We start from the raw sequence: 27,974 nt of genomic DNA on the forward strand, positions 1-27,974 counted from the left end.
GGTCCCTCCGGGCCGCCGTAGAGTTTGCCACAGGCTGGCTGGGGAGCAATGGAGGTGGTGGGCGGCGGCGGCGGGGACTGTCGCAGCTCCTCCTCCGCAGACCCGCGGAGCACTTACGTGCTGGGTAACCTAGCAGAAGTGGTGGAACGTGTACTTACCTTCCTACCCGCCAAGGCGTTGTTGCGGGTGGCCGGGTGAGGACAGAGGAGACGGGATGCTTATTTAAGGACTTGCCTCAGGCATGCCTGGGGCTGGTGGGGAGGGCAGAGACCGTCGTGACCCCGGCTTCCCTGCCTTTTGCCTTGAGATGACTCCCCCCCACCTTGAATTCCTGTCGAAGTGTTTGCTCTCAGTGACTCTTCCCTGAGGGACTAAGCTAGCTTTTCTCCGAACCGCCACTCCCGGGGACCTTGAATCTAGATGGGGTCTCCAGCCGTTAAGCTGATGGGGGTGGGGGTATGCAGGCAGCTGAAGAGGTGGAAATGAACATCCAATCCCATCTCTGTGCGTTTGCATCCCCAGCGTCTGCCGCTTATGGAGAGAGTGTGTGCGCAGAGTGTTGCGGGCCCATCGCAATGTGACCTGGGTTTCTGCCAGCCGGGCAGAGGCCAACCACCTGGAGAGGCATTGCTTGGTCCGCGCGCTAGCAGAGGAGCTTGAGGCAAGTAAGGGGTGTCCTGCACAGCCCGTTGCCTGGTTGATTGGATAGTTTGGGGTACCTTTCATGTTAAGTCGCAGTTTTGTATATGGCTTTAATTTCTTTGTAATGTAAGGAAGTATTTTCCTTTTCCATGAAAGAGATTCTGTAATCGATAAGTTTAATAATTGTATTTTTAAAGGCTGTTGTTATGTGTTGACAAGTGAGAACCGACCCATAGCTAAACCTCTAGGGGCTTGTCAGAAGCAGTACATTACGTGGGAGGAGATGGTTGGTCTTTCTCCCGCAGGTGTATTCCAGCCCATTGATTTTGGGTTGCCAACGGAAATCCTTACCCACCGAAACTTTTTAAAAGAATGTGTCATGTTTTATTTGATTATATGTTACACATTAGAAATTTTAATTATCCAAATTTTCACTATTACCATAATCTTGTGCAAAGACTTGCCTTTACCTGCTCCCCTTGAAGCAAGTATTGTTTCCAGAAAAGGTAACTGTATCTCACTCAGTGTTACATGTCTAGGAAGCCAGGAACCAAAACTTAAGTATTTTGACTTTCAATATAGAACTCTCGGGTATTAAATCTCAGGGCCCGAGCTTAAAAAGGGAGGACAGAATTTGATCTTCAACTGAGGATGGTTTAAAAACTCGAACTATAGACGGCCTGGCTCTTTACCTTTGACGAAGAGTGGGTGGGAACTATTTAAGAGTAAGTTGTCAATCAAATGCTCTTTCATTCTCTTCTACTTTAATGTTATTACATGTTGATGCATAACAGACCTTCCAGAAGGTTTCCAGGGACTGTGAATTGCAGCCTTGTGAATTGGAACTGCCAAGCTTTGGGTTGGCAGTGTGACTCCTTACAACTCTAATTTTATTACTTGTATTACCACTTATATTTTAATACAAAGACTGTCTTGCATAACCATAATATAGTCACCAGACTAGGATATTATTATTGCTGAATTTCCATTATCTAATCTTCTGACCTTTTTAATCTGTATGCTAAACAAATCATTCAAGAAGCTGGATTTTATGAAGAAGAATGTAGCATCAAGATTGGAGGAGTATTTACCAACCTGCATTATACAGATGACACACCCTTTTGCTCAAAGTGAGAGTGACTTGAAGTGCTTATTGTAGAAGATCAAAGGCTGTAGTCTTCAGTAGGGTTTACATCTCAACATCAAGAAAGAAAAATCTTCACCACTTGGCCAATAGGCAGCATCATGATAGATGGAGCAAGATTGAAGTTATCAACAATTTCATCTTACTTTGATCCACAAGCAACACCCCTGGTACCAGCAGTCTAGATCAGAAGACATACTGTACTGGAGAAATCTGCTGCCAAGGACCTCTCCATATTTCTAAGGAGTAACGATGTTAATTTAGTGCATCTGATTCAAGCCATGGTCTTTTCAGTTACTTGTTGTGCATCTAAAATTTGGACAGTGAATAAGGATGACAGAAGAGAAATCAATGCCTTTGAACTGTGGTGTTGAGAATAGAACAAATCAAAGTCTTGAAGAAAGGGCAACCTGGGTTTCCTTAGTGGCAGGAATGGTGAAATTTCATTTCACGTCTTGGGGGGAATGTTAGGAGGGGCTGTTTCTTGGAAAAAGTTACCATCCTTGGAAAGGTAGAGAGTTGGCAAAAGAGAGGAAGACCCTCAAAAACATAAATTGACACAGTGACTGTAACAGTGGGCTCAAGTATATCAGAGATGGTGAGGATGACACAGGACAGCTCAAGTATAATTCTGCTGTTCATAGGGTCACAGTGGATCATAGTCAACTTGATGGCACCTAGCAACAATAGCAGTATTCAGACAGGTGCCCTTGTTGTTATGTGCCGTGGAGTCATCTGTGACCCCTAGCAACCCGGTGTACAGCCATCACCCTCTGCTTCCACAGTCACTGTATCCATCTCATCTGGGGTCTTCCTCTCTTGCACTGTCCCTCTACCCTTCTAAGCATGATATCCTTCTCCAAGGACCGTCTCTCCTGGCCACGTGCCCAAAGAATGTGAGATGAAGCTTCAAAATCCTAGCCACCAAGGAGAATCTTGGCTTCACCCTCTCCAAGACAGATCCATGTGGTAGGGAATTGCACTGCTAACCTGAAACACATGCTTTGAATATGCCAGGAGTTTTTCAGGAGAGAGACAGGCTGTTTCCTAAGCAGTTTATAAGCCTCTGAAAACCCACTGGAAGCTCAGCTAAGAATTAGTTCTGACTTGATAGCAGTTTTCAGATTGAGTCTATTCAAATTTTTCTAGTTCACCAAGTGATAATCTTTTAGGCTCTTGTTAGATGTCAGTTTGGCTCCAATTCATAGCAAGCAACCCTGTGTATGAACAAAACCCTGCCTACTCCTGTGCCGTCCTCACAGACTGCTGTGTTTAAACCCAGTGCTGCAGTCACTGTGTCAGTCCATCTTATTGAGGATCTTCCTTTTTTCACTTTATTTTTTTTCAGGCATGATTTCTTCTTTCTCCAGGGTCTGGATGTCTTGTTATAATACTTCACTTTGCTTTCTTGAGCTGCCCTTTAAAATCTTCTATTTTCATATTTCTTCCCTTACTTTTAGCTTCCCTACATTCAAAAGCAAGCTTCTGAGTCTCTTCTGACATCCATTTGGTCTTTCCTGTTTAATAACTTTTGATTTGTTCATTGATGATGCCCTTGATGTCATCCTACAACTCACTTAATCTCTAATCATTTTTTGTTTAGTGCATCAAATCTGTTCTTGGTATGGTCTCTCTATTCAGGTGAGATTTGTACAGGGTTGTATTTTGGCTCTCCTGAACTTATTTGATTTTTTTTTTTCTGCTTTCATTGATCTTGTGTGTAAGCAGTTGATATTCTATTCTAATGTTGGCCTCTGGGCTTGTTCTGACTGATGATACTGATCGTCTCTTATCTACTCTTTCTACAGATGTAGTTCATTTGATTCTTGTGCATTCTATCAGAGGAGGTCCACAACACTATTTATGTTTTCAGAAAAGATATCTACAGTGAATAAGTTATTGATGATACAAAATTCTGTCATGTGGCCTCTTATGACCAAGACCCTGTTTTCCAACTGTCAGTCCTTCTTTGTTGCCAATTTTTTGCATTCCAACACACAGTTTTATTGTTAATGCGTTTTGAGTGCATGTTCATTTTCAGACAGAAGAAATAAGGATTTCTGCCACCCTCTGCCATCTGAAAATTGAATATGCAACCAGATACCTTCATGTTATTTATAATAATTGCTTTTACTTGTCCTGTGCTTTTAATCTCAGTGGCTCTAGAGCAGTTTTTCACACTTTTCCTGACTTTTACAGTCTTGTCACTTAAGAAAACTACAGCTCTTTCCAGCCAGTACGGTGCGATGGGTATTTCCTGGGACAGTGGACAAAAGTGCCACAACACCAGAGCCAAGAAAATACCACACACAAGAAGCAGAAGTATGAGTTGGGAAGCTTGGTTGCCAACATGAAGACTGGCCTCCACCATATACAGACAGTTTGTGTGAGGAGGCCACCCGTTGAAAAGGCACGGTACTAGCAGTGCCGTGCCCTAGACTGGATGTGGGGAACGTTGGGGGCTCTGAGTGTTGTATTTGCAAAATAAGGATTATTGATGTTGTTTACAGTGCTTCCATTACAGTGCAAGCATTGTGCTAGTTGACCCTGTGCCCTCAGTGGTGTGAATCCCACTGTGCACTGCCTCTGGGTTGCAAGAACATGGCCACCCTGACTCTTGAAGAGGAAGGGATTTTAAACAGAATGCAATCAAAGAAAATTCAGAAAAAAAGTCCAAAAATCAGCATTTTTCCAGAGTAGCAGTCCCAGCAAGTCAAGCTTCTTGTATGTATCGCTGCCAGGCCAGGCCAGTATGATTGCACAGATGGCTGTGTTTGTGCTGGAGACAAGGAACTGGAATTCTGAGGAAAATCAAGTAATGGAAAGGCAAATAAAGCTCCCTTCCTCATTTTAGCATATATATTAAAAGTGTTTATTCTTAAAGAAAATTACAGGTCCATTATTTTGTAGAACATCAACCATCGGGAAATTGTCTTAGATTCTTGTGCATTTTGGGCAAGAGTATAACAGAAGTGGTATTACATTCTTGCAGTCTTTTAACTGGCATATGTTTTCCATTTCTCCTATTACTGGTAAGAAGTACCTTTGATAACTTGAGCTATCTATTTTAAAATTATTCACTTTTCCCCTCAGTGGTTTGAAGAGATTCTTTGAAACTATGTAAATAACTGTTAACAGTCAAGTTGATTTTGATTTACAGTGTCTGCATAGAACCAAGCAGAACTGTCCCTCCGGGCTTACTTCCCCAAAGCCGTGAACTTACATGGGCGCTTCATTGGTCTGGAAGGTCCAAACTTTCCGCCTTTACATTAGCAGTACTGAGTGTTTAACCACTAGATCGCCAGTGCACCTTAAATCATTAATTTATGTCTCATAATTTACTATTTTGTTCATTGAGATATAGATATAATTAATATTTATTAATATTAATATTTATTTTGTTCATTGCCTCCACTTTGGCTAGTTGGAGCACCTGTGTAAGAATTGGATGAGTCTATGGATTATGAGTTTCTCACCTTCCCTGACATCACAAGGAGAAAGAATTTTCATCAATAACACAAAATTCTTAGGAAGTCAGATACACACAATATGCTAAATCTTGTAATAGTTCATTACTTCAACTTGGAACTCACTGATTTTATACTGATTTTCATAACCATTACTGTGACCACAGATCTCTTAAACAACACTCATGGTTACGAATTTCATTGCAGAAGGAACTGGTTACAGTTTGTGTCTGGGAGTACACAGGATGGAGTTCTGTGGTCAGAACAGCCTCTTCTCAGGCGTGCCCACAGTCAGTTCATCCTATCCTGCTCGAGCCTGTATGTAGCCCCATCAGTTAGCTCAGCCACAGACTCTGAGGTACTTGAGTTTAGCTTTGTGGCTCAGGATTGACAAACCAGCAAAAACTTGAATGTATCCACTCTGAGAAAGTAAATCTCCTACCCAGAGGCACTTGCCTTCTTGCCCCTTGGTCTGGGGGCCCCCACACACATTGATCTTGCCCTGGACTCTGGCTCTTCTCCTTCACGCTGCCGCCACCATCTTAATTTCCTGCTGTCTCTCTGGTTTTACAACTCTCCATCTCTGGTTTGTGCAGGAATCTCACGTTCAAGAGATCTTCTTTATTGGTGATAGTGTGAGTCCCAGTTTCCACTCCTGCCATGGCTCAAATTGAAATCTTGGTAGGGCAAAAGCAGCCAGTCTACATTAGCGTTCTGCACATTTTTATTTGCACAGGAGCTCTGGTGGCTTAGTTGTAAAGAGTTGAGCTGCCAATTCAAAAAGCAGGTGGTTTGAATCCATCAGCTTTGTGAGAAAGATGAGTAATCTTCTCCTGTGCTCTTTACAGCCTTTGAAAAGCCTCTCAAGGATCAGCTATGAGTTGGTTCTGACTCCTAACACTGTAATGGTAACATCCTAAAGGGACCATTACTGTATTTCCATTATTAGTCAGCTTCAGTTCCTAATGGAGCTGCGATGGCATAATTTGTAGCAAGTCGCACTCCTTACTCACGTGAGTCTCTGGCAGTTTAAGGCCCCTAGTGCGAGAACTAATGGGCTGTGTCTCCTTGTGTTGTGATTTACGTCAGAAACCATCCCTGTGTATTTGGAGCCTACTTGATGGGAGCAGGTTAAGTTTCTGATCCAGTCCTTTTGGTGGCCCATAGACATGAGGAAAATAAGAATAGGGGAAAATAAGAATGAATACGATATAACTGATACACTGCTGCTCAATTACTGAGGGAATGTAGAAAAGAGTTTCTAAGGAAGAACATAAGATGACTTTTGAAGAAAATAATCATCAGTCAGATGCAAAAATTTATCTACAAGATGTATGTAAAAGCCAATGTGGCAGTATTCTAAGGACACTTTGGTGGCCTCTTGTTTTTGTTAGGGGCCACTGAGTACGACTCAGCGACACTGGGAGAGGAACAGCCTTTGGGTTAGCAGCCCACCTCCCTTTGGATGTGCACTGAGAGCAACCCAGGACACTAGGGCAGGGCCAGCTATGCAGACCTGGAATATGTCATTTGATAAGCAATGAAATAGGGAGTCTGTTTACCTTTCCACTGTTGAAATGTTTCTATTACTGTGATACCTATTCAAATGAAAAAAGTGACATCACTTACTTTTTAAATTTTATTTAAAAACTTTACTATCACTATGCAAATGGACTTCTTGGAAACTGGAATGTTTTGCTTGAGGAAATAATGTGTGCTATCAAGTTAATTCTGACTCATAACAACTAATACAGCAGATTAGAACTGCCCTGTAGTTTTCATGGGAGCAATTTCAAGGCTTTTTTTTTCTCTGAAGCCACTGATGGGTTTTGAACCCCCCAACCTTTTGTTAGGCAATCTCGTTCTTACTCATTGTGCCACCAGGGCTCCAAGGAATAATAATAATAACTTGTTAAAACCTGCAAACACCCAAATTCACTGTCATCTAATGTTGTTATGTGTTATTGAGTTACTTGCAACTCATAGCGACCCTACGTAATAGCCCTGAACCCTGCTCTATCCTGTGCTAACTTTAATGTCTCTGACACACCTACCCCCATTACCACAGTCACTTGAGTTAATTCATCTAATTCAGGGTCTTCCTCTATTTCACTGTCCCTCTGCCTTCCTAAGCATAACTTCCCTCTCCAAGGGTTGGTCCCTCCTTGCACTATGCCAAAATATGTCAGATGAAGCTTCAGAATCCTTGCCTCCAAGGAGCAGCCTGGTTTAACCCTCTTCCTGATGAACCTGTTTGTTCTCCTGGCAGTCCATGATATATTTAGTACTCTTCTCCAGCACCACAGCTCAAGGCATCAGTTCTCTTTCTATCATCCCATAGTCATTGTCGTAACACGTAATTGCAAAGACAGTAGGCCCAGCGAATCATCTTGTAGGCATATGGTAATTGAATTAGCAGAAAATGAAAGAATTTTAAAAAAAAAATAAAAAGGAAAGAAAATCAATGAGGTTCAGAAGTGAATGATCTTGGTATATTAAGCTTGGAGAGAAGAGCACTTACAAATCCATGTGATCCAGTTCTTTCTTTTCCTTCTCTGCAGAATGTTCGCATTTTACCACAGACGGTTTTATACATGGCTGACTCAGAAACATTTATCAGTCTGGAGCAGTGTCGTGGCCACAAGAGAGGTGAATATCCAAACCTGTAGTCTTCTTTAAGTACCTTCTGTTTGGAGTTAAATACTCTACTAATATTGAAGCTTTCTGAGACTCTGAGCCTACCACTTAAAGTATGCACAAAAAGGATCTTTGAATGTTGAGTACTTTTTGCTCTAGAGATGGATTTTTGAACTGCATAGAAGCTGGAACATGGTCCATTTATGTAGATTTTGTGATTTGAGTGAAAGTTAACAAAGCAAATTTGTTTTCTATTCAATGAAAAATATTCTTCTAAAAAGTAGGTTTTTATTTTTAAATCCTCCTGATACTTGTCTAGTATTTCTCTACTGAGTCTTCTTCTTTGGTGTTTGAATTATTCTTGTTTACCAAAATTATCTACAGATAACATCATGCATTCTTGACATGCAAAGGGAAAAAAGCAGGCCAAATGTCCTCATAAAGGAACCCGGGGCTCAGAGTTGGAGATAATGGTAATCATTGATTGTCTAATTTGGATTTAGTTGACTACTTATGCATAAGTATTTCTGCTCTCTCAATTAAACAGAAAGGTAAATAGCAAGTCTAAAATTGAGTTACTGATGCTAAATTTCATGTCATTAGAGAGAAAACAGTCCACCCTCTCCTCATTTATCAACTGCCTTTGCTATTCAGTATTTAGCATTTAAGAAAATACTGAACAGTCTGTTTGATGGATTTTTGCACATTAACAGCAGACATCTTCAGTAGCAGATGCTGAGGGTGACGTGAGAGTAATGCTGTGGTTAAGCTTATGAGTCACCTTGGCTGGGCCATCATTCTCAGTGGTTTGTCAGTTCTGAAGTGAAGATTTGGCAGTTAATGTAAGGTGCAGTCAACTTTTATTTTATGATCAGACATGTTCATCCTCCATTTTTGCATACTGATAATTTTTTGCATAATGACCTACTCTCTAAAATCTAACTATATTGATAAATCAGGAGAAGTTCCATTTGAATGAAGGAGAAAGGCAAACTAGGGGTACTAAGAGTCAGTGTTCAGATTTAAAATACAAAGCAGAAGCCAAAAAAGGAGGAAAAGTTTAACATTTTTAGATTGTCTTGTTTTACAAAACAACTTTTCTGGTGTCATAGATGACTTAAAAATTAAGTATTTTCTTTTTATGTTACTAGGTTTGACCGTTAATGTATAACATTTAATAATTTTGTTACTCTATTGTTACAGCAAAGAAAAGAACTAGTATGGAAGCAGCATTGGTCCTTGAGAAGCTATTTCCGAAACAGTGCCAGATCCTTGGGATTGTTACCCCAGGAATTGTAGGTAAGCAAAAGACTGATTTAATGATTTCATGCTTGGCAATAATGTTGTTGTTATGGTTGATTGCCTTCAAGTCGAGCACGACTCATGGTGACCCTATGAACAAAAAGCCTGAAGCCCCTCTACAACATCGACATTTATCAAAGTTGATAGAGTTTCCGGAGGCATGTTGTTTAGGAAGTGGATGCTACTCCTGCTTCCAGTTGCAATAATAATGAGGAGGAGGAGGATGAGGTGTTCTTTTGATGGTGAATTATTTGCAGCTTAAAAACATATTTATATCTTGACCAGACAAAATACAATAAAGCTAACTTTACTGTGATATTTACCTTGTATTATGTTCCTTCAATCAGACTTTTCAACCAGGAGGGTTGACAGAGTGACTGCAGCAGTGGGCTTGAGTGTGTCAGAGACTGTGAGGCTGGCACAGGTTGTTCATAGGGTCACTGTGAGTTGAACGTGACTCCACAGTGCCTACCAACCACAGTATTCCTTCTGTTATGGTTATTATTTGGGATCTGAAAGCTACCTGTATAAACCAACTATGCATATCATTCTCATTGTCCTGTCAGTCCCTGCATACCATAGGAAACCTCTGATTCCTATGTTTGCCTGTTATTAAATGCCATACCATCTTTTTGTGTCTTGGCTTTCACTTCTGTATATTAAGTTTTTAATGAAACAGATTTCTAAGGGTTTTTTTTTACCACTAGTTCTCTTTTTGTTGTTTTTAATTTCTCAAGTAGTTTTCTGTTACATATTGTTGTCTTTTAACAATGGGGAGAACTTTTTAGATGGAAAGCTGTTTTGCTTTGCACACACCCACCAAAAATACAGAAAAATTCTATTAAAAAGTAATTTCTATGAAGTACCTGGCACATTGTCTTAAATACTCTTTTTTATTTTGTTTTTATTATTCCCGTTCTTTTTAATTGTGATTTTAGTGAAAAGCTTACGTAGAGGTTGGTTTTCATTCACACACATTTTCCTCCCTGACCCTCCCTGATTCACTTTGTATTGCTTGGCCTGCTCTAGATTTTTACTGTTGTTGTTATGTGCATTTGACCTGGAACCTTCCAGCTGACTTCTCTAGTGGGTTTTAAAAGTCTGTAAGTTGCACAGGAAGAGATTGCCCATCTTCTCTAGCTGCTGGTGGATTTGAACCATGTGGCTTCGGAGTGGTAGCACAGCTTCTTACCACTCGGCCACCGGAACTCCCTTTTCTATGTATAATGACTAAATGCATAGTATGAATAAATCGGAATTTTTTATTTATTTATTTATTTTTTTAAATGAGTATGTGATTTTCTGTTTTGGGCTGTTGAAAATGAAGCCGGTATGGATATTTTTTTGTCATTGCTCTTAAGAAACTACACTATTCTATAAGTGTTACTGTAATAGATGCATGTTTTTCGTCTTCCTGGGTAGAGCAGTCAGCTCATGCTGTCCTGCTAACCAAAGGCTTAGTAGTTCCCATACCCCAGTCACTGTGCAAGAAAAAGATACACGTTCTCATTTCCACAAAGCTTTATGGAGTCCGACAGCTGATGGAGGGTCACTGTCAGTTGGAACTGACTTGTTGGCAGCGGTTAGGGTTAGTTTATATTTAACTTTATAAGAAACTGCCGAACAGTCTTCTAGAGCAGTTTGAGTTTATACTCTGCAGCAGTTGATGAGTTGTTCACATCTTGCTAACCGTGTCATGAGCAATTTTCATTTTAGTGATCCTGTTGTTGTTGTGTAATATCCAGTCGGAGCCAACCTATTGCTGACCCTCTGGCAGAGGCAGTTAATCACATGGGAGGAGATTGCCCACCCTTCTCCCACGGGCGCAGCAGGTGCATTCAAACCCCATGCCTTTGGGATTGCAGCACAGCTTAAAACCTTATTGCTGTTGAGTTGGAACAGTTGAGTTGAGCTGACCTTCCAGCAGGTTTTCAGATGCTATAAATTGTATAAGAAGAGATTGCCCATCTTTCTCTTGCCAAACAGTGAGTGGATTTGAACCATCTGCTTTTGAATTGGCATCCTTACTAGGAGAACAAACAGGAGTCAAGAATTCTGTCGATTCCAAGGTTGGAAGCTGATTTATTTGATTCAGCACAAATGTTGTAGTAGATGGAGGCTTTTGCTGCTGAATCGGAGGGGTCGGCGTGGTTGGAGTTGCGAGGCCCACATCTCCTCCATCAATATCAAAGAGGTCATTTGGACTAATGCCACTCTCACTCAAAGCTGCAAGCAGTAAATCTTGCCCTGGTTCCACCATCAGTGGTTGGATCCAAGGCATCTCCTAAATGGTCCATTACTGCGGCTCTGGGGTGGGTGAAGGGTGAGGGGGCCGGGTTTCTGAGAAGGGGGAGGGGGTAGACGAAGGCCGCCTCAGAGTCAAGGATTCTGAAGCTTCGTCTGACACACGTTGGGCATTTTGCAAGGAGGGACTGGTCTTTGGAGATGGACATCATGTTTGGCAGAGTGGAGGGACGGCGCAGGAGAGGAAGACTCTCGATGAGATGGATCGATTCTGTGAGTGGAGTGGTGGGAATGAGGGCGTTTGAGATGCCTAGGTTGGCACAGAGTAGAACGGCGTTTAGGGCTCTTATACACAGGGTCACTATGAGTTGCAAGTGACTCGATGGCACATAATAACAACAAACTCACTAGGTCACCACAGCTCTCATTGACTATGCAAACATGTTTGACTGTGGATCATAACAAACTGTGGCTAACATTGAGAAGAATGGGAATTCCAGAACTATTAATCATGGTTGTACAAAGTCCATGTTTAGACTAAGAAACTATTGTCAGAACAAGCAAGGGAACATTTGTTATTTTTAGATGCCATTGAGTCACGTGTAACCCATAGTAATCCAATGGAAAACAGATCTGAACCCTATCCTGTGCCATCCTCACACTTCCTGATGCATTAGAGCCCACTGTGGCAGTCACCATGTCAATCAACCTGGTTGAGGATCTTCTCTCCTTCATTGACCCTCTCTACCTTTCCTAGCATCATATCCCTCTTCAAGGAATAATCCCTCTACCAACATGCTTGAATTTTGTAAGGCGAAACCTTATCTTCCCTTGCCTGCAAGGAGCACTCTTGCTGCACCCTCTCCAAAACATATTTGTTCTTTTGGCCATCTATGGGATCTTCAGCACTCTTCTCCAACGCCACAGCTCAAAGACATCAGTTCTTCTTTTGTCATCCTTATTCATTGTCTAGCTCTCAGTTGCATAGCAACTGATCAGAAAAACTATGGCCTGAAACCGATGCACCTTAAATCCTCAAACTGACATCATTACTCCTCAGTAATTTGGAAAGTTCACTAACTGTAGCCTTTCCTAGTGCAACACATCTCTTGATTTTCTGACTGCTGGTACCAAGGGTGTTAATTGTGGATCCAAGTAAGATGAAGTTGTTGATAGTTTCAGTCTTTTCTCCATCCATGAAGATGTTGCCTATCGACCCAGTGGTAAGAATCTTTGTTTTCTTGATACTGAGATGCAATCCATGTTCAAGGCTGTATTTTTTTTATATCTTCTGCAACAAGTGCTGCAAGTCCTCCTCATTTTGAGCAAGCACAGCTGTGTCATCTGGATAACACAGGTTATTGATTAGTCTTCTTCCGATCCTAATGCCACAGTCCTCTGCATAGAGTCCAGCTTCTCAAAGAATTTGCTCAGCATACAGATTGAATAGGTATGGAGAGAGAGTACAACCCTGATGCACTACCTTCCTGATTTTAAACCATTGCGTGTTCCCTTGTTCTGTTCACACAAAAGCCTCCTAGTCTAGGTACAGGTTTTGCATGAGCACGATTAAGTGCTCTGAGAGTCCCATTCTTAATGTCGGCCATAACTTGTTATGACTTAACACAGTCAAATGCCTTTGAATAGTCCATAAAGTTCAAATAGACATTCTTCTGGTATTTTTTTGGTGTTCTTTACTTCAGCCAGGATCCATCTGACATCAGCAGTGATATCGCTGGTACCATGGCCTCTTCTAAATCCTGCCTGAACTTCTGACAGTTCCCCATCTTTGTACTGTTCTAGCTGTTTTTGAATGTTCTTAAGCAGTATTTAGCTTGCATTTGATATTAATTATATTGTTCAGTAGTTTCCACATTCAGTTGGATCACCTTGGGAATGAGAACACATACGAATTTCTTCCAATATGCTGTCCAGACAGCTGTCTTCCAACTTTCCTGGTGAGTGCATCCAAGGCTGCATTTATTAATTGAAAAAAGTCATTTGGTATCCCATTGATTTCTGGGGCCTTATTTTTTGCCAATGCCTTCAATGCAGCTTCCACTTCCTCCTTCATTGTCACTGGCTTCTGCTTACATGGTACTTCCTGTAATTTTTCAGTCAGTTCTTTTTGGTACAGTGATTGTGCGTATTCCCTCCATCTTCTTTTGAAGCTTTCTGTGTCATTTAATATATTACCCATAGCATGTTTCAGTGTTGCAATTCAAGGTTTAAATTAGTTTTTCAGTTCTCTCAGCTTGAGAAATGCAGGGTGAATTCTTCCCTTTTATTCTCCTATTCCACCTCTCCATGTTCCATTGTAATACTTTGCCTTGTCCTTTCGAGCTGCCCTTTAAAATCTTTTCAGCTCTCTCTTCTACTTTGGCATGTTTTCTCTTTGTTTTGGCTTTATGATGCTTTATTGAAATTTTTAGAGTCTCTTCTGATACCCTTTTTTTTTCTTCTTCACCTTTGTAATGACCTTTGATTTCTTCTTGGATGTTATCCTTGATAACTCATCTGGTCTTGAGGATCATTGGTGTTCAGTATGTTAAACGTATTCTTAAGATGATCTTGAAATTTAGCTGGAATAGATACAGGATCATATCTTGGTTCTTATGGACTTATTTTAATTTTCTTTGGACTCAGTCTGAACTTGTACATGACTAATTGATGGTGTGACCCATACTCTGCACCTGGCCTAGTTTTTTGACTGCTGATACAGAGCTTCTCCAGTGATACCTTGCATAGATGTAGTCAGTCTGATTCCTGTGCAGCCCATCAGGTGAAGTCCATGTGTAAAGTCTGTAGTCATGTTGCTGTTGTGAGGTTTCATCAAGTTGAGTATATCTCATAGCAGCCCTATGAACAAAAGATCTGAACCCAAAATTGAATAGCATTTGTTCAGATGGTAGGTAGGTGGTTATCTTAGTGACTACAGTTATCTAGGTTGTTAGATGGTAGGTAGGTGATTATCTTAGTGTGACTGCAGTTATCTAGGTTGTTAGATACTAGCTGTTCAGTTGTGACCCTACACTCAAAAGAATGAAATCCCTCCTGATCCTTGTCTGCATTATAATCTCCATTGTGCATGAGCCTACTGTTGCAGCAACTGTGGTTAGTCCAGCTTGTCGATTTATCCAGGTGGAACCGAATGGCTGACATCATTATGAAAGACAATTTTATTTTTCTTTTTCAGTGTTTTCATGAAACACTGTTCAACTTTTTTTCCTAGTGACTCCAATGGGATCAGGCAGCAATCGACCTCAGGAAATAGAAATTGGAGAATCTGGTTTTGCTCTTTTATTCCCTCAAATTGAAGGAATAAGAATACAGCCCTTTCATTTTATTAAGGATCCAAAGAAAACGACACTAGAAAGACATCAACTCACAGATGTAGGTAAGTTCTTGCTATTTCTGTTTAATTGCCTTTTTTGTGAATTAATTTTGTTACATCTTTAGCTCATGAGTGAATATTAGAATCCTTTAAAAGAATGTAATTTATGAAGAAGCGCACATACCACTAAAGATTTAGAAAATCAGTACTTGGTAACTAAGAGTTTTCATATAATTAATTGGTTTCCTTTTAAAAATGTTTTATCTTTTATGTGCATTAAGGCCAGTGTCAGAGAATAAAATTTTTCATGAAATACTCTTAATATTTGATTTTTGTGTTTGAATCTGAATTTTCAAGGCATTCTTTTCCCTGAATATTTATTTTAAATTACTTGATAGTTTAAAATAAATTATTGTCATTTCTTTTAAGAAAGTTTTTGAAATGGAAATTTTGGAATAGTGTAGGGTGGTAACTTTTTTTTTTTTTTACACTGATAAAAAAAGACAATAGTTATAGAAAGGCTTCAGATATTTTGTTCATAGGGTCGCTATGAGTTGTCAGCTTGCTGGCAATCACCAACAGCAACATTTATAAAGAAGCTCTGGTGGCACAGTGGTTAAATGACTCAGCTATAAACCAAAGGTCAGTAGTTCAAACTCACCAACTGATCTACAGGAGAATGGTGTAGTGGTCTTCTTTTGTAAAAATTCAGTCTTGGAAACCTGTGGAGTTCCATTCTGTCATGTAAGTCACACTTGACTTGATGGCAGTGACAATGGGTATTGTTGAAATTTTTCATAATAGAAAATACTAAGTCCTATGTGCACTAGTTGGGAAGAAGAGACCAAGTGTAGCACATTTAATTATGAGTTTAGGAAAAGTTTATAAGACAGGCCTTCGGAGCAAGGGCTATATTAAGATACATCAGTTAGAGCAAGCTTAGCTGAAGAATAGGGATCATAAAAAGTGTTTAAATAAATAAAGAGGGTAGGCTTAATGTCTAGGTGCTGAATGGAAAGGTGTTTGCCTGTTGACTGTGATTGGCATTTTGAACCTAACCACGGACCCCTCAGAGGTAGTCCTAGAAGTCTGCCTCACAGACCTTACGGAGCAGTTCTGCTCGGCGTGCACAGGGTGCAGGGATTGGAATCAACAGCTCTGGTGGCCTAGTGGAAAGGAGTTGTGCTGCCAACCTGTGGCATTAAGGGTTTATTCAAAGTGACTTTCCTATTGTGACTGAGATATTTCACTCAGTCACAAAAGGACAAATACTGCATAATGCCATTGTTATAAAACAGACCTGACATGGAGGTTGGGGGGAAACTAGGAAACGAGGGGATAAATAATGAACACGGCATTGGAACAGTTGAGAGATTAGGTATTCTTTGCCTGACAACAGTCCAGAATAAGAGGTGCATAACAAAGTGGACTGGGGTAGAGGAAATTATGCAACAATGAATGATTTTTTTTTAAAGCAAACTAGGGGTGTGTGTAGGGAAGAAAATGTGCAATAATGAATAAATAGAAATCCAGGTTGCTTGTGAACTTTTGTTAAAATCACAATAAAATATTATTCTTCAAAATAGAAAGAAAAATAATGGCTTTCCTATCCAGGGTTTGATTTTGCCATATAGATGGGTGGGAACATGCAAATAGGACATGTAAACTTTTCCACCAGGGGACTGGCTAGTTGTGCCAGTGAATTGAGTGGCTCCCCCAACATATCGAGATCTTCCCCACAGTGAAGAAGGAAAATAGCATGTCCTTTGGGTCCAGAAATTCTGGCTCCAGCTATACCTACGGCAGCAGCAGTCATGACCAAACAACTTGAGCAAGGTGCGAGCAAGGTGACAGCAAACCTTAAATGTCACTGTCAGTGTTCCTCTCACCCTGCAGCTTAGCTTTGTTACTGCCAGATGGGCATTGTTCATGCATAAAGGAAATTTTATTTTTAAAAAAGATTTTTTTAAATACTATTTTCATAAATGGGAAATTTTAGATCATTATATAGTTAAAAAACCTGGTCTGTTTAGAGCAGGCAGAAGAATGAGTGGCCCACATATTCTTTAGGTAGTCCGTTCTGTGAGTAGGTAAGGTGCAGGGGAATTAAAGAATGCCACTTTTATTTATATGCACTCTTCAGGACCAGACTGAAGTCAAAAGAGCAGAGTGTTGAGATCTAGAACAGTACATGAGCTTCACTGATTTTATTTCTCTGGAGATACCAGCCCAAGATGCCCTGAGTTCTCGTATTCAGTACAAGAGACTACAGACCATTGCATCTGTAGGCACTGGCGTGTTGCAGTTTAAAAAAACCTGCTAGTAACAATTTTTTCTATCTAAACACTTTATGAGAAAAGGGGTCAAGTAATGAGAACAGCCATTAATAATATAAGTAACAGCTATCAACAATAAACCAGTGATGAATAGTTTGGGGGCCTGGGGAAAAAAAAGTCCAGGGAACCATTTACTGTCTTTTTTTCTTTAGTAACTCAGAAAAAGAAAACTCGTCTGGTTGGAATAGACTCATAGGTGACCCTGCAGTGCGTTTTCAGAGGCTGTAAGCTGCATGGGAGATTACCCATCATTCAACCAAGGAGCCACTGGTGGATGTGAACTAGCAGGGTTAGCAGCCCCCCTCCCTGTCCAGAGCTCCCGATTAGTAACGACTCTCAATATTGATCAATGCAAAAGCTGACTGGAGAGGCGGTTTGTGTTCTGCCTAAAATGAATGGTGCAGGGGTGAATGTAGTGTGTGAGAGGCGTTTTAGGAGCAGCTTGTACTGAACTTGTCAGTGAGCAAATGTCTCTCTCTTTTTTTTTTTTTTTTTTTTGTGCCAGAACTGGATAGGGTAAGAGGGAAGCCCAGTTGGGGCCTGAAGAAGATAGGAAGATTCTCTTAGGAGCCCCACATTCTACCTCGGTTACCTAAGGCTGTTAGAATTTTGTTTTCCTTCTCCCAGATCTTAAGCACAATGTGGGGAGGCCCATGGATACCTGCCTGTACTGTGGGATGCTGGGACCAAGGTGGGGATGTAGGAGAAAGTGTCCTTGGAAATATATTGAACCTCAGTTTATAAATAGGAATATAGAGACATTTACCTTTGTAGTAACTTGGGTACAACAGTTAAGCTTTGCTGTGTAAATTGGCTTTTGTGAGCTCCATGGGAACCTGATCTCTCTTTGCAGACCATGTACCTGTTATCCAAACAAACTTTTAATATTTAAGTTGGGGATCAATCCAGCTAATTGTATTGCTCTGAGATATATATTTTTCCCCCTTTTAATTTACCTAATATATACATTGAAGTTTGGCTGTATTGGAATCAGTGTTGATTTTACCTACTTACAAATAAATTTATCCTTTTAATTAAAAAAAAAAAAGAATGCCGCTTTTATTAAATACAATCATGTGCTTTAAAAGCAGCTGCACTGAGGATTCTGCTAATGTACCACCTCTGGCCACTTTATTATTTTATAGAAAAAGTAACATTAATGAAACTTCCACTTTGACAATTCACTAACATTGATGACATTATCCATTTTATACCATGATTATCACTATCCTCATTGGAAACATTCCAGTCCTCTTAACTGGCAGCTCTGGTGACCTAGTGGTACGAAACTACACTGCAATCCCAAAGGCACATGGTTTGAATCCACCAGCTGCTCCACAGGAGAAAGATGGGCAGTCTCCTCCTGTGTGATTAACTGCCGCTGAAAACTCGCTGGAGGTCCACTTATGGGTCAGTTCTGAGTCAACGGTACACCACCACAACAAATCTTGGTGGAAACAGACTGCAAACAGAATGCCACATCTTTCTTCCATAGATTGGCTGAGGGGACCAAACCATCAGCCCTTCTGTTAGCTGCCTGGTGCTTGTAAGATTCTTATGTGTTAAACCAAGTCTGGCTCTGACTCATGTATGACCAAATAGAATTTTCCATAGCATGTCCATGGCTGTCATCTTTACAGAAGCAAACCTCCGGGGTTTTCTTTCAGGCACTACTGAGGGGAGTGAACCACCAACCATTTAGGTTAATAGTCAGAAGCAAATGTTTTGAACCACCTGAGGATCTACCTTTAGAATATTCAGATGGCAATATAAAAGAGGATCTAGAGCTTAGAAAAAATAATAAGAAAGGTAGAGATGTGGAAATATTTGTTGTTGTTGTTCAGTGCCATTGAGTTGACTAAGACTCCTAGTGACTCTGTGATCAGTTGTTCTGAACCCTGCCCTATCCTGGGCCATTCTTAACATCTCTGCCACACTTGACAATGTAACAGTAACTATGTCAGTTCATTTTGTTGGAGGTCTTCCCCTCTTTCACCGACCCTCTGCCTTTCCAAGCGTGATGTCTTTTTCCCAATACTGGTCCGTTCTGACAACATGCCCAAAGTATGTGAGACAAAGTTTCACCATCCTTGCCTCTTTTTTTTTAAATTTCTTTTTTTTTTAAAAAAAAAAATTTGTGTGTGTGTATGTACCGTCAAATCAGATCTGACTGGTACAGGAGACTGGTCCCTCCTTCTCCGGCAGAGCATCTGGTAGATTTGAACCGTATACCTCTGGGATTGCAGTGCAGCTTCTTGCCACTAGGCCACCAGAGCTCCCCTCATCCTTGCCTCTTAAGAAGCACCTTGACTGCACATTTGTTTGTCCTAAGGCAGCCCATGGGACATTCAGCATTCTCCAACACCACAACTCAAGGCATTGATGATTCCCCCCCCTCCCCCCCCTTGAATTTTAAGGTGGTGGTGGTGGTGGTTGTTATGTGCCTTCAAACCAGAACTTTCTCTCTGGAAGGTTTTCAGAGACTGTACATTGCACAGAAGGAGATTTCCTTTCTTCTGTGGAGCAGCTAGTGGATTCGAACTGGTATCTTTGAGGTAGCAGTGCAACTCCTTACCACTAGGCCACCAGTGCTCCTTTGCCATCGACTCCTCTTACATTCTTATTCATTGTTCAACTTTCAGATGCTTAGTATAATTGAAAAGATCATGGTTTGGATCAGGTGCACCTTAGTATTTAAATTGGCATCCTTGCTCTTCAGCACTTTGGAAAGGTCCCTGACAGCACATTTGCCCAATGTTTATTTCCTGACTGCTGGTACCAAGGGTGTTGATTGTGGATCCAAACAAGATGAATTGACAGTTTGTCTTCTCTGTCACGTTTCCTATTGGTTCAGTGGTTAGGATTTTTGTTTTCTTGATGCAACAAGCAAGGTTGTGTCATCTACATGAAGTCTTCCTTCAATCCTGATGCCACATTCTAATCCATAAGGTAGGGCTTCTTGATTGATTTGTTCTGCGTATAGATGGAACAGGTATGGAGAAAGGATACAGCCCTGTTGCACACCTTATGTAGTGTTCCATTGCTCTGTTCATACAACAGCTAGGTTTAGGGATAGATTTTTTTATGAGCATAGTTAAGCGTTCTGGGATTCTCATTCTTCTCGATGCTGTTCATTGGTATGATCCATATAGTCAAATGCCTTTGTATAGTAAATAAAACACAAATAAGGATCCTTTTGGCATTCTTTGTTTTCAAGCAAGATCCATCTGACATCAGCAGTGATAATATCCTTTGGGCTTCTAAATCCAGCCTGAATTTTGGTGGTTCTCTGTTGATGTACTGTTTTAGCCATTTTAAAATAATCCTCAGTAAGATTTTACTTGAATGTGGTATTAATGATATTGTTTGGTGATTTCCACATTCTCTTGGATTCTCTTGGATCACTGTATTTTTGAAAAGGGAACTAAGAATTTTTTCCAATGCTGGCCAAGTAGCTGCCCTCCAAATTTCCTGACGTAGCTTAGTGAGTATGTCTTGGGCTGCATCTGTTTGTTAAACTATGTAAGTTGATACCCCATTAATTCCTGGGGCCTTATTTCTTGCTGGTGTTTTCTGTCCACTTTCAGTCTGTCATCATCATTGGTTCTTAATCATATGCCAGAGTGACTCAGAGTATTCCATCTTCTTTGCCTATGGTATCTTCCAGTATTACAATTCTAGGCTTGAATTTGTTTTCCAGTTCTTTCACCTTGAGAAATATCAAGTGAATTCTTCCCTTTTTGTTTTCCACCTCCAACTCTTTGCACATTCCTTCATGATATTTTGCTTTGTCTTCTTGTACTGCCCTTTGAAATTATCTGTTTCTTACTTCTGCAGTTCTTCCCCTTTTTTGTCTTTTAGACATCCCAGTGCAATTTTCAGAGTCTCTTGTGTCATTCAGTTTGGTCTTTCTCCCATGGTTTTGCAATGATCTGCTTTCTTCATGGACCTTTTGCTTTCTTGATGAATGATATACTTGATATCATCCCACAACTCATTTAGTCTTCTATCATATTAGTATTCAATACCTCAAACCTGTTCTTGAGATGGTTTTTAAATTCAGGTGGGATAGACTCAGGGTTGCATTTTAGTTCTTGTGGGCTTGTTTTCATTTTCTTCAGTTTCAGTTTGAACTTGTACATGAGTAATTGACGGTCTATTCCACAGTCAGCACCTGGCCTGATTTTGACTGCTGATAATTGAGCTTCTCCAATGATTTTCTCCATAGTCATTCTGATTCCTGTGTACTCTGAGTTCCACGTGTATACCTCCTGTGGTTTGGTTTTTTAAATTATTTGCAATGAATAAATCATTGATTATACAAAATTCAGTCATTCTGTCACCAGCCTCATTTCTGTTACCAAGTTGATTATTTACAACTACCAGCACCCTTTTCTTTGGTTTTAACTTTTGCATTCTAGTCACTCATTACTCACCTAATGAATCTTGATTGCATGTTCAGTCAGTTTCTGATGACAGAAGTTGGTAAAAGTTCTCAGTTTCATCTTTGACTTTAATTGTGATGCATGTATTTGAGTAACCGTTGTATTAACAGGGATGCCTTGTATGTGTAAGGTTTGTGTACTGTTACAGCACTGTACTTCAGGATAGATCTTGAAATGGTCTTTTTTACTAGAAATGCAGCACCATTCTTCCTCAGTTTTTCACTCCTGGTGTAACTGATCATATGATTGTCTGACTGAAAGTGGCCAGTACCGATCTCTCTCACCTCGCTAATGCCTAGACTGTCAAATCTTGATATATTCCATTTAATTTCTGACAGCTTCCTTTTCCTGGATTCATACTTTGTAGATTCTGTTCTCCAGTTATTAACAGATTTTTGCAGCTGTTGCTTTTCATTTTGGTGGTTTCAGTCTGGTACCATATCTGTCAGTGTTCCTCTGTTCATAGGATTTTCGAAGTCCTGTTATTACACGAGTGGATGGTCAATCCTGCTTCATAGTCGTGTCTTTAATCTGGAAGCTCTGCTTAAACCTGTCCATCATGGGTGACCCTGCTGGTTTCTGAAGTACCAGTGGTGTAGCTCTCACATTCCTGTGATGCTGGAAGAAAACTTAGGTTTCTAATAGCCAGTGCCCAGAGTCTGAAGCTCTTGGTCCCATAGGCCTCTTCCAGTGGTGAAAATTTGTTTTCAAGAGGAGATACAGTCCCTTAAAATTTGCTGATCTGATCTGACTTATAAAAAAAAGACTTATTAATATGGTTTGGAGTATATGCTATCATGAAAATACTGGGCTTTCATAGGATACTAAGATCTTTTTCATTCTTTTAGTAATTTAGTAATTAGTTTATGAATAGTAGGTTAGAAAAGGATCAGAAGCATTTCCCAGAGCACATCACTAGTTGGTGTTAGTAATTGGTCCTTCACTCCTCTCTCACCTATCCTGCCTCACGTCCTTTGTGAGCCATATTTATGATAAACTTCACCTCAGGTTTGCCAGGATAGAAGTCATAGCCTGAGCTGAATGGAAACACAGGTGTTGTTAGGTGCTAGATTTTCCCCCAGTCCTGGAGGCAGCTCCCATGCCTGGTGCTGGCACCTTCCAGATTGATCTGTCCATGAGGTGCTCAGCACCCAGATGAAGGATGAGAGCAATCCTCTGGGCAGTTGTGCCAGCCAGCTGCCTCCTGTGAGATGCTGCTGCCCTCTAGGGGTAGCTGCTTTCACTCCACATGCCAGGCCTTCTGTTTGCGCAAAATGAAACATTTTCCTGCTCTGGGAAGCGCGTTCATTACCTAATCCAACATCATCCCATCCCCTTTATTGGATGAGTAGGGTCTGTATTTTGGTGGTTTATCTATTTCTTGAGGCCTCCGTACAAATTACTACAAACTTGATGGTACATAGCAATGGAAATTTACTTTCAGTTCTGGAGATGAGAAGTCCAACATCCAGGTGCCAGCAGCACACTTTCTGACTAGTTAAGAGCAGAACATGTTCCTGCCTCTCCTAGATTTGTTGGCTGTGGCATTCCAGGCTCACATCATCACTGCAATCTTGTTAGCTTGTTTTTGCTGCCTTCTCTTTCATTGTCTCCTGTGTGTTACTAGCTGTGGCACCCACTCCAGTAACTCAGATGATCTCTTCATCTCAAGTGCCACAACTCAGTCACAGCTGTAGAGACTTTCTGCAGATAAGGTGGCATTCACAGGTTCTAGAGATTTACAGTGGACATACCTTTTTTGTGGTTTTCTTGAGCCGATTGAAGCCCTGCTCATGAAATTTGCAGTGTCTGGCTGCTAACTGAAAGGTCAGCTGTGTGAACCTGCCAGACGGGCTGTTTCTTGTAAAGATTTACAGCCTCCGAAACCCAGTGGAGCTCGGCTTTCACTCAGACTCCACCCAGAGCCCTGGGTCTTGCCTTTGGTATATTCATCAAGCTGTAGGTGGTCAGTGCCTTTTTTCTCCATTCTCTCTGGATCTTTAAATTCTCATTGCTGCATAGTTGTCTTGTATAAATAAGTGTTCCCTTCCTTCTGGTCTGCATGTGGCCTCTGGAGCTGGTTTGCACCATGGTCCACAGAGGCTGCTCCTTTGTTACACAGATGCTTCCTTACTTGTATTAAGTGTTGATTGTTACTTCCAAATAGCCACTTAGTTTTTCCTTTCCTAATAAGGAAAAGAGCACCGAGGCCCTAGTGGTTAGGAGATACACTGCCATGGTTCGAATCCACCAGCTGCTCTGAGAGAGAAAGATCGGCAATCTTCCCAGGTGATTCTGAAAACCCACTGAGTTAGCACTGGTCGGTTCCGACTTGATGGTGCACAACAATAAGGAAACTGTTTTTAAGGATTTTTTGAAAAGTGTTAAAATGTTTTAAAAATGGAAGACTTGAAAGCTTAAGCACTTAAGTAGGAGTGCACGTTATTAGCAGTAAGTTTTCATTTTGTAAGCTACAGAAAAGAATTCCTGTGTTAAAGCCATCTCTGAGAGCTGCCCTTCGTTCCCCTGCAGGCCTGCTAGACAACCCTGAACTGCGTGCGGTCCTTGTGTTTGGCTACAATTGCTGCAAGGTAGGGGCCAGCAATTACCTGCAGCGAGTGGTCAACACCTTCAGTGGCATGAACATCATCGTGGCTGGAGGCCAGGTGGACAACCTGTCCTCGCTGACTTCTGAAAAGTACGTCTGCTGTGCTGTGTCTGACTTAGTCTGTGGAGAAGGGAGAATATTCTTAGTTTTTCTATGTCTTTGTTGTTTTTCTTAAAAGTCTACAGAGTTCGTTGCATTTTGCTGTAGACACAGATTATGGACTTCACTCAATAATTCTTCTCAGTGGGAGAATGGCTTATAAGCATATTGTTCTTCAAGTACTAATTTTAAGTTGGTCTCACCCTTAAAAAAAGGTTTAAGGACTTTCATTCATACGGTCGCTGTGAGTCGCCTATGACTTGATGGCATTTAACAACAACAGAGAGAGAGAGATCAGTTGGCCTTGTAGACAGAAAGTGATGCTACCAAGCCAAAGGTGGGAGACTTTAATCCACGGTCCTCAGGCCCGTTTTTAATTGTTTTTGGTCAAACATTCTTCTAGGTTGTATAGACCTCGTGTGCCCACTTGCTGTATTTTGCTTTTTTTAAAAGAATGTAGGTTCTTATGAAACTTAACTTTCATGATCATATTTTTATATCATTTTTTCAGAATGTGGCAACTCAGGTATGGAAAAAGGGGCTCTAAATATACAAATAAAAAGAGTGTAGGTAGCATGGTGACAGCTGCTTCAACCTGTATTATTAACTTTATAACAGAAGCAGTTCCTATCTGCGACATCCACAGTACCAAAGGAATTCCCATCAGGTCAGACATGGGCCCCATCCCTCCACAGCCACTAATTCCAACACCACTCAGATTGCTCTACTGCATGGTCCAAAATCTGTTATAATGGCCACATAGATGTCATGGAACCAATATTAATGGTTATAGGATTTATTATTATTTTGTACTGTCAAGTCAGAACTGACTCATAGCTAACCAGCAGATTTTCAGAGTTAGTAAATGCGTGGGAGGAATTGCCCACCTCCTGTGGAGCAGCTAGTGGATTCAAACTGTGTACCTTTGGGATGAAAGCACTTTTTACCACTAGGCCACCAGAGGTTCCTTATAGGGTTTGTTTTCACTTTTTAACTTTAAAAATGGGGTTCATTAGGGAGTTTAAGAGGTGACAAGTTGAGGTTGGCAGCAGGATGAGTTCCTTAGTCTGACCAGCTTCTCAAGCAGTTCACAGGCCCTTTCACCTTCAGCCTCACAGCTGTCATTGTTAAAAGTTCCCTTAGTCCCACCACGTAGGGAATGTCCCCTTCGTCCTCCAGCCGGCTGGGGAACGGCTTGACTCTGACCTCGTGGGGCAGCAGTCCCTGGTCAGCTCTGTCTTGCATCGGTCTCTCCTCTGCTGAGGCTGCTCTCATGTAGGTCCTGGTCAGGCTGCTGAGAGCACACTGCACTCCACTTCTTTCCTTGCTAGTAAGTAGTGAGGTCCCCACCTCTGCTGATAAATCACACAGTTTAATCGTAGTGGGATGAGAAAATTGACTGATTTCGTGATTACATTATACTTACTGTTTTAAGTATGTGGTGAAAGTCAGAGTTGATGGTTACAGAAGCCATTTTGAATAGTGAACTCATGACACCACAGGACAGAAAGCTCTACTGTATAGATGCATGCATCAAATGGTAAGGTGTTCACTTTTAAGGAAGTCAGGAAGGTAAGGCTACTCTGTATCCTTCTGATAGCTCAGAGAAGATTTCAGAAATGTTTGTGGAGATGCATTTGCCCCTTTGTACTTCTGACTTTATCTGTGAAGCTGTACTCTATGTAAAGAGGAATGTGGCATCAGGATTTGAGGGAGACTCATCAGTAACTTGAGTTATGCAGATAACACAATATTATTTGCTAAAAGTGAGGAGGACTTGAAGCACTTGTTGCAGAAGATCAAGGAATGCAGCCTTCAGTATGGATTGCATCTCAATGTCAGGAAAACAAAGATTCTTATCACTGGACCTATAGGCTGTATCATGATGGAAGGAGAGGAGACTGAAACTGTGAAAAGTGTCATCTTGCTTGGATCCACAATAAACAGCCATGAAATAAGGAAAATCTGCAGTTAGGCACATCTCCAAATTATTGAGGAGTAGTGATGTCAGTTTGAGGAATAAGGTGCGTCTGATTCAGACCCTGGTCTTTCAGATTACTTGCTATGCATCTGTGAACTGGACAGTGAATAAGGATGACGGGAAAAGAATTGACGCCTTTGAGCTGTGGTATTGGAGAAGAGCACTGAGCATCCCATGGACAGTCAAGAGAACGAACAGATATGTCTTGGAGACAGTGCAGCTGGAGTGCTCTTCAGAGGCAGGAATGATGACACTTCACCTCACACGTTGGGCATGTTGCTAAGAAGTGCTATTCCTTGGACATAACGGACATGACGCTGTGAAGGATGGAGGGTTGGCAAAGGAGAGGAAGATCCTCAACTATAGGTGACTGACTTGGTGACCGCTGCACCGGGCTCTTGCATGTCAGGAAGTGTGAGGATGGTGCAGTATACAACAGGGTTCAGATCTTTTATTCACTGGGTCCCTAGGAGTCATACTTTATTGACGGCACCCAATAACAGCACTCCTGACCTGTGAACCCCGCCCATCCTGCACCATCCTCACGCTCTGATGTGCTCGAGATCGCTGTTGTGGGCACTGTGCCAGTCCATCTTGCCGAGGGCCGCCCTCTTGCACTGCCCTCAACCTTTCCCAGCATGATGTTTTTTTCCAGGGAGTGGCAAGGTTTCAGTCTGTTGTTCGTAGGGTCACTAAAGAGTCGTACTTGGGGAGCTCTGGTGGCCTAGTGGCAAGAAGCTGTACTGCAATCCCAAAGGTACACGGTTTGAATCCACCAGATGCTCTGCCGGAGAAGGAGGGACAATTTCCTCCTGTACCAATCAGATCTGATTTGACGGTACACACACAAAATAATAAAATACAAAATTTAAAAAAAAAAAAAGAGTTGTACTTGACTAGATGGCACCTAATAACTTCTAAGAATCAGTCACTTCTCTGTAGATGTGTATTCTTCTCATTCATCAGTATCAATAGAGAACCCTTATTACATTCTCCTTATCTGAAGCAGGAGCTCTGGTAGCAGGAATCCGCCAGTGATGAGGGGGAAGGGTGGGGACTCTCCCCTTGTGCTGTTTACAGCTTCAGGGAGCCCACTGGAGGTTCAGCCGTGAATGTGTTCTGACTCCATAGTATTGACTGTCAGGGTTTGTGCCTTGTTTTAACATAGAAAGAAGCTACTTAGTGATAGAGTTGTTAAGGTTTTCAGCTGCTAGCCAGAAGGCTGGTGGTTCAAACCTCTGGTTTCTTTTTCTAAAAACCCTGAAACATTAATTTTGTTTCATGCTCTATTGGCAGTTTTATCATTTCCTTTTTCAGGCACACTCTGGACATTGATGCTACTGGAGTCGTTGGACTGTCATTCAGTGGACAGCGGATCCAGAGCGCCACAGTGCTCCTCAACGAGGACGTCAATGACGAGAAGACCGCCGAGGCCGCGATGCAGCGCCTGAAAGCCGCCAATATTCCCGAGCACAACACCTTTGGCTTCATGTTTGCATGTGTGGGCCGGGGCTTTCAGTACTACAGAGCCAAAGAAAATGTGGAGGCTGATGCGTTCCGGAAGCTCTTCCCCAGTGTTCCTTTGTTTGGCTTCTTTGGAAATGGAGAGATTGGATGTGATCGGATAGTGACTGGGAACTTTATACTGCGGAAATGTAATGAGGTAAAAGATGATGATCTGTTTCACAGCTATACAACAATAATGACGCTCATTCATCTTGGCTCGTCGAAATAA

At 41.3% G+C, this 27,974-nt stretch overlaps 1 protein-coding gene across 1 annotated transcript; it reads left to right on the forward strand.

Annotated features, from left to right (window-relative positions):
- Positions 1 to 27,974, forward strand: FBXO22 (F-box protein 22). The gene is made up of 7 exons (XM_006888271.1): positions 1 to 194; positions 523 to 661; positions 7,815 to 7,902; positions 9,094 to 9,189; positions 14,669 to 14,833; positions 24,084 to 24,249; positions 27,557 to 27,974. The coding sequence occupies exons 1-7, from the start codon at positions 49 to 51 to the stop codon at positions 27,972 to 27,974; spliced, it is 1,218 nt and encodes a 405-aa protein (XP_006888333.1). The 5' UTR covers positions 1 to 48.

The sequence above is a fragment of the Elephantulus edwardii genome, unplaced genomic scaffold (assembly GCF_000299155.1).
Source record: "Elephantulus edwardii isolate Elephantulus edwardi_28Jun2011 unplaced genomic scaffold, EleEdw1.0 scaffold00066, whole genome shotgun sequence".
Lineage (NCBI taxonomy): Eukaryota > Metazoa > Chordata > Mammalia > Macroscelidea > Macroscelididae > Elephantulus > Elephantulus edwardii.

Excerpts from the sequence above, each read along its gene's own strand:
- FBXO22 (XM_006888271.1), top strand. The coding sequence starts at position 49 with ATGGAGGTGGTGGGCGGCGGCGGCGGGGACTGTCGCAGCTCCTCCTCC. Across the intron at positions 662-7,814 it reads CGCTAGCAGAGGAGCTTGAG|AATGTTCGCATTTTACCACA; the intron begins GCAAGTAAGGGG and ends CCTTCTCTGCAG. Across the intron at positions 7,903-9,093 it reads GTGTCGTGGCCACAAGAGAG|CAAAGAAAAGAACTAGTATG; the intron begins GTGAATATCCAA and ends CTATTGTTACAG.